The sequence below is a fragment of the Morone saxatilis genome, unplaced genomic scaffold (genome assembly GCF_004916995.1).
Source record: "Morone saxatilis isolate NCDOM2014 unplaced genomic scaffold, NCSU_SB_2.0 Contig12, whole genome shotgun sequence".
In the NCBI taxonomy this organism is placed as follows: domain Eukaryota; kingdom Metazoa; phylum Chordata; class Actinopteri; family Moronidae; genus Morone; species Morone saxatilis.
The window spans coordinates 7,904,861-7,912,634 of record NW_023339674.1 but is presented as its reverse complement, the minus strand read 5'-3'; the positions used below and the strand labels follow the sequence as shown (position 1 = coordinate 7,912,634).

General features: G+C 38.1%; 1 protein-coding gene across 1 annotated transcript in view; it reads right to left on the bottom strand.

Annotated features, from left to right (window-relative positions):
- The window catches only part of fcho1 (FCH and mu domain containing endocytic adaptor 1), a gene marked incomplete in the record, with an annotated part of 56,051 nt that overhangs the window by 19,005 nt on the left and 29,272 nt on the right, over positions 1–7,774 (bottom strand). The window contains 5 exon segments of the mRNA XM_035653018.1: positions 2,970–2,994; positions 3,187–3,304; positions 3,545–3,641; positions 4,569–4,667; positions 6,450–6,554. Coding sequence (XP_035508911.1) covers positions 2,970–2,994; positions 3,187–3,304; positions 3,545–3,641; positions 4,569–4,667; positions 6,450–6,554 — 444 coding nt within the window.

Here is a 7,774-nt window from a genome sequence, read left to right as displayed (position 1 = left end):
GAATCAAAATTAAAAAGAGGTGAAATAATTATTATAGGATACTATAATAAAAAATAATTAAATTAAATAAATAGTGTCAGCAGAACTTAACATAATAAAAAAAAAAACTAAAGAATGAGATAAGAGAATTGGGACAATAAATAATATTATTTTTTAAATCTTCTAAAGCGAACCACACTTTTTTTTCTTTCCTTAAAATTGATATTGTGGTCACACGAAAAACACTGTTGGACAGTGACTTAATTAAACCTAAAACAAGATACAAAAAATTATTATAAAACAATTAAAGAAGAAAATAAAAGTTAATAATACGGGTGAGAAGTTATCCTGGCTGACATTGTTGCGAGCAGAAAAAAAGGATATCAATTCTGTGTGGCTGTCAGCTCCGGGATGACATAATCCCCTCGTCGATTCCCAGGTGGTGAATTCTATATGAATGGACACACACGACACACACACCAACACCACACACACCACACAGCACACACACACACACACACACACACAGCACACACCACACACACAACACACACACACACATCACACACAACACACACCACACTAGACACACAACACACGACCACACACAACACCAGCTGGAGTCAGTAACAAATGGCACTGGTAATTCCAACAGACACAGGAGTGCTTTGGTCGCACACTGTGTACATACTGCCAGCAGTAATGTTCGACTGAGAGCTTTCTGTTTAGAGTGCGTGACGCGAATAAACAGACCATACCTACTATTAAAAATGGTCGTGAGTCAGTAACTGCTCCAACTGCTATGTTTAAAGTGTTATTACCAACAAGTAAAACAAAGCCACTGGGGTGCTTTCAGTTTGCTTTAAATCAGTTCATCGAGCCGGGATGTGCGGATACGTGTCAGCTGTAAGTCATATGATCTTCAAAATAAGAGCCCACACTTACAATCCAGCCAATGTGGGAGCAGCTATTTTTAGACAGAGTGTGGACACATACATATGGTATTTGATTAGATCTGGTTTCAGTAAACAGATTATGATCAAGTGTAACTGCAGCCATTGATATTTTTTTCCATCAGATCATAGCGATTTAGTTATAATCAGAACTGATGAGTTAATGCAGTGGTTTCCCAATCTTTTTCCTTCAGGAACCCCTTGTATATCACTGAGTAAGCTGACAACCCTTCACTAAGTGACATATTTTATTGATATTTCACAATATTCAATGTAAACAGTATAACAGTACAGAAGAACTGAAACTGTACAATTAACCCAAAACTGTGAACACAATTAACTGCAGGAAGTTTATGTCAAACGAGCAATTTGGATGAATTGTTAGCAGATTATTTCCTGTTAATATTACATCAAAAATGAGTTGTCTTGATATTTAAGGAATGTTTTATACAGTTCTCAGTCTGTAGTATATATATATTTTACAATCATACTTATAAGCTTCTTTTTTTGACAAATTCAGTGTTTTCTTTCTCTTTGCTCTGGTTAATTTAACTGTACTTTTCTAATGTAGGACGAGGCTGTTTATCAGGGAGTGAAGGCTCTGAATATAGATTGTTTTCAGGTTGTCACCGTGCCCTTAACACTTTAGATGTTAAATAATAATCTTAACCTTAAAAATACCAATTTTATTTAGTGTCTTCACAGAAATGAATTAAATGCTGAGACAGGGGCCTACTGTGTATAATTTTAAAGTTTTGTTACATCCCATAAAATCAAGAAGGCCTTACGACCTCTTGTGAAGTGTTGGTGATCCCTAGTGGGGTTCCCAACCCCCACATTAGGAACCACTGAGTTAATGCATGATAGTGTGATTAGACTATTCACATTAATAAGACACGTATCATTGCAGGAGCAGTTTATCTACAGTTAGACTCCCTTAGATTTAAGGCAGCTATTTTTTATGTTTTTTTATAAGAGTTTCAGTTCATTGTTTAATTGTCTGACTGCAACTTTACTGTTTTCACGCTGACAGGAGTTTTTGGCCACAACAGAAGGTTGTTTTCACCTAAAAAATCTAAAAAGATCAAAGAAGAAACAGACCGAGTTAGCAACTTGTTGGTGACGAAAGTGGAACATCTAGCATCATCTACTCTTTCTCAAGAGTCGATGGAGACTGAAAGATAAAAGCAGAATACTGCACTTTTATGAGGTGGCCAGAAACACGACTCAAAAGAGATGTTAATTTTGTCTGCTAGGTGTCTAAGATGTTACATTACTCATAACAAATTTATATTATATATTATATTATGTTATACACAATATTGTGATCCACCCAACACTTTCTGGGAAAAACATTATTATGATCTAAAGACTAGCTTGGTTTCTGGTTTATAATTTGAAAATATAGGGGAAAGCAAGAATCAGTATTACTGTAACTCCTGCAGAAATGTCCTTTTTCTTTAAACAGTAACTATTATAATGTTGAACGAACTGTGTCAGTGTATGTGTACTCAGCTTCAATACCTACCACACTGCAGTCAGAATCTTAATGCTCTTTAAAGTGTAAAACAGCAGCGCCAGTGGCTCTGTGATCTGCTGTTTACTTTCTGCCTACACATCAGTCTGTTAGATGGCTTTCTGGCAGCGTGCACACACATCATACACATCATACACATCTCTCTCTCATACACCGCATACACACACACACACTCTCATGAAGTTATGCATTTCCCCTCTGGCTGCCAAAGTATCTCAGAAAACTCTTCTCAGAAGTACCGGAATAAACCTGGGAAACCCCACACCGCCAGTCGTGTCATTATCACACACTGATTTCCCGCTCACCTTCCTCCCACAAACACACTAGCTCATGATTTGCCTTCCATCCCCTAAAAAACAACACACACACACACTCTGATCACAGTAAAAACACAGTTGTCTGCAGGGATACCTGCTGCTTTAGGAGACAGACAGGACTGATAATTGAGTCAGTGGTTTTGGAGCTGCAATGTTTGGGTGTGAATTATATCAGATACTCACCAGTGCCTCCGTCACCGCTGAGTCTCTGCAAACACACAAAAAAAACACATAAATGTATTTTGTTTTTGTACAACTAGTAACTCAGACTGACGCCAGTAGCAAAGAACGAGGATCAAGATTCAATTTCAGAAAATCGGGGCTTGTAGAGCACAGCATGTTTGTTATTTTTCTGTGTGTGTGTTTGTGTGCGTAGAGTGACTCGCGTAGAGTGACTCACGTAGAGTCTGGTTCTTTGTCCCTCTTGCCAAGGCCGGGGATCCTGAAGGCTTTTGCTCGACTCTTCTTCCCACCTTCAGGTGCCAGAGCTGTCATGTACTCCTCAAATCCAACCAGAGCTGCAGACAACAGGCAGTTTGATATGAATAAAACACACTCACATATACACATGTAGTCACACTCGAGAAGTTGAACCGCTCACTCACTGTTGTATTTTGTCACTATGAAATATTCCGCCTGCACAACACTGTTTGGAGCGTGGGTGTTTTTATATTACTCTATTGTTATGCAAGCTGCTCAAGTTGTGTGCGTTCTACCAAAAACAAGCTGAAAAATGAATCCTGTTGAGATGACTGTACCTGGCCTGTCTTTGCCTGTGCCCTTCTGCTCCGCAAATTTCTGGACGAGGTTATCGATTCCAATGTTTTCCACATTCTGCTTGAATTCCTCGTGGACCTGCAGCAGAGCAGAACAGAATGATTACTCGGTCCCTTAAATAGCATGAAACATTAGAAAGGATGCCATGAAAAATTATTATTTTTTGTTATCAAAGCTCAGTGTGATCCCTTTTTATAGTTAACTTTTGGATTTATACCAGTGTTGTAATCTTTTGACCTCCTCTCCAAAAAACAAACAGACCCAGGGGATTAAAGGGATCGGTTGCTAATGTTAGCTTACATTGTTTATCTTATTACTTAAAATCAGACTAAAATCCCTAATTGTGGTTAAAATATATAGCTAAAGACAACCAAGATCTAAAAATGTTGCCTAAAACTGTGTCGACCACAACACTGATGCATGCACAAAGAAGATATGACGCTATTGACAGGTGACTGGTGAAACGCACCTTTACCTGAATAAAATGATGGACTGAACATTGTTGGAAACATTTGGGATTATCTCAGTACGTAAATCTACTGTTTATATAAATTTTAATGTGAAAATGTGACATATTATATCTTAAAGTTGCACATTTAATACCCTCAGCAGACACTAGAGCCCTTGTTGGAAATATCGAAAACATTTTTCCACTTTTAACATGTCTGCAAGGACTAGACAGTGTTCATTTGTTTGTGTTTAAAATCATCAATCGCACAACAAGAGGAAAAAAATTGTAACAGCCAATTCTGACTATCTGACCAGGCAGCCATTGTTGAGCCAAGTTATCACACTGAGCTATAACTAAACATTACTCCAAGGGTAGCCGGATGAAAGAAACTGTCGGTGATGATGGCTCATGATTCAGTCGTTCTACTCTCGGATCCTAAACTATGACACACTGAGCCAGACTCGCATACTTTCGTTTTAATATAATATAGAAATTATATGAATATAAAGAATAAATAAAACATTCAGACTTTGAAGAGTAAGGACAAACCATACCTGCCCCACTTGAACATGGGTGTCTTCTATGGAGTGGGAATAAGCTTTGATCAGCTGTTTCATCTGCCGCAGGTGGGCCTCCTCGATTTCCTGAAACTTCTTCTCACACAAACATGCACACACACACACACACACAGACAGACACACACACACACACACACAGCAAAGAAAGAAAAAAAAAAAAAAACCTCTGTTACTATGTGAAACCTCAAAACTCCACTGTTGATTAATTTCTCGTTCTCTGTGGGGATGACATCTTTTGCTGACCTTTTGTGGTAATTAAATCCTTTAAAACCAACCAAATAACATCAAAAGCTACAAGGCGGTCTGTGCAGGGTTTCTTTGGTGTTGTGTGTTTTTTTGTGTCATTTTAGTTGCCTGATTGTCTTGTGTTGGTGTGTGTTTTGTTCATTTTTATTCATGTGGTCATTACTGTTTGCTTCTGGTTTGAGATTCAGGAGCATTCAGAGAAGTAACCAATACGCAATATAGTGGAAAAGAGCCTTGAGATCTGAGGATTTAGCTACAGAGACACAGCCAGCGAGCAGAAGAGGCTCTGGGTTGCCAGGTCTTTAAACCAGCGATAATTCGAGAGGATTTAGTATTTGAGTTTGATCCTGCTCCTTATACAGCCGGCTCATTTGTCGCTGTCTAGTTCAGGGGAATCGTCTTGATATAGTGCCATTGGCTTTTGTTCGAGAAGTGAGCTGTGCCAGTTTCTTTCCTCCAATTAACTGGGCAAAATCTGGGCAGAGAGAGCAACCATAAAACGTTCTCCTCTGACTCTTTGCAACTGCTGTCAGCCTTCAGCAGAGCACTTCATTCCCATCTGTCCTGTGCCATTACTCCAGGTTTTACTGCAAACCTATTTCTTCCTGAAACTTGAAACAGTATTTTAAGATGCTTTCAATTCACACCTAAGTTTAGTTCGGTTTAAACAAACTTAGGTGCGTTTTTCATTTCATTTCATTTCATTCCATTCAGTTCGGTTCTTATGGGCTGTTGAAATCTGGTGTATCAGGACCTAGACCACCTGTAATCTGTTGCAGGTTCTTTTGTGGTGTGAATGCAAATTGAAATTTAAGTCGGTAAATTACACAACATTAACACCAAATTATGAAGTTATCTCAGGAAAGTTTTTATAGTTCCACAATAAAAAGTGAGTAAAATGAGTAAAAAGGTAAAAGACACGCCACAGTAACTACACTCACAAAATGCCTCTTTTGGTCCTATTTCTTTTTTTATGACTATATGAGGTGATGATGATGACAAATATACTCATAAGAGCCAGTAATGTGCATCAAAAATGTACCTTGTGATCTTCTCTGGTTTATGATATGTGATAAAGAAAGCACCTTGGTCTCTTGTTTACTGAGCTGTTATCTACTTCTTCTTTGGTCTTTTGACACGTCTTTCTCCCAGGTACCCATCATAAAAATGTCCAGATCTCCCCCTTAAATCTATTACAAGAGATAATTGGTCACAAGGTTTTTCAGACATCATCTTGAATGTAAAACACAGACACACTCATTGGGGTTTGTTGAGGATTTCCATGGAAACAGCAGCAGTAACCATGGAAGTGTGGAGGCAGTGATTAAAGGTAATATGCGGGGTGCAGGATGTGCATCTGTGTGCGAGTGGGAGGTTTTAGGAGACATGGGGTTGAGGTTTCCATATTTGGGGAAGGCATTATGTAGGATAATAAATGAAATGATAAGATGGAGTTCTTGTGTGGTGGGAGGTTACAGAGAGGGTGAGTCACAGAGATAAAGAGAAAGAGAAAGCCCAAGAGAAGATGAAATACATAAAAAAACACATCAGAGGGTGGGGAAGAGAGAAAAAAAAACAGTGGCCTTTGGCCCAGCTGCAGTCGGAACTGACCTGGGCAGACTCGCTCATCTTCTGCTCAAACTCTCCTCCTACACGGTTGTACTTCTCAATGCACAACGCGAAAGACTCCGCCGCTTTCTTAGACTTCAGCTCCGCCTAGTGAGAAAGAAAAGGAAAAGGAAAATAATGGCCTTCAGATACAGACTCTCATTCACAAAACCTGAAATAATTACAGCTACTCCATTCAGTAATAAGTCCGTACCCGCAAAACAAGAACAGCAATTTATTCACAGAGCGGAGGTCTAAGAGCGGAGCAGTTATAAAATGTTGTTTTCCGTAATTATCAAGACAGGATGAATCTAATTACTTTAACCTCGATATAACAGACGCTCTTGTCCCATGATTGGACCACAAGAAACAAGCAAATAACGGATTTTCAGGTCACAAGACAGACAATAATAACATGACATCCCAGAGTTTACTAAGAAATATCGATGCAGGACACTGAATCCCGTCTGTCAAGATCCAGTTCACATCCAGCTGTGCACAAGATCATAGCTCTGGACTTGAATGTACTTTTATTTTTTTAATAAAAACTATTCCTGCTATTTGATTCATTTTTACGAAACCATTAAGAACATTAAGAAACCATAATCAAGACACAATTTAAGCCTGGCTCACTCAAACTAATATTATTATATTAGTGCATAGCAAGGGAATAACACTAATGTAAAATTAAAGGCCATAAAGTCAACTGTGTAGTTGCTTCAGCAGAAAAAGTAGTAAATGAAACTGAGTAAATGAGTTTAGAGTAATTTGTTAAACTACTATTTCCAAGGTCACGAATGAACTTCAAGGCTTAACTGTAAATTCTCATATTAAAGGCGGTATTAAATATAAATAATAGCCACATGCTTAACCAGCATGAACAATTAAAGGCAGGTTACCAATAAAAGACAGGTAACACTTATACAAATAATGTTTTTGTACTTTTAATTTATCTGACACATTCCTGATGGATGTTAAACTACTGTAAAAACTCATGTTTTTTCACATTAAAAGACTACCTAAAAAAAAAAAAAAAAACATGCTTCAAGACTTTTAATGTGAAAATTAATTTCATTCATTAAAGCCCCCCTATAAGGTTGTGTTTCTACCACCTTATTTCATTGATTTCAAGGGGAATCTGACTGAATCTGACCCGGCTGCAGGCGTACAGAGGCATCAGTATTATATTTATACTTGTTTTATAACCAGTTAAAAACTCCTTCAAGTACATTTAAAAGTATTCGGGGAAATGTGAATTTACAGTATGAGCCAACACCATCACCATCACACAGCTACATCTACATGACAACTGAGCAAACTCCAACCAC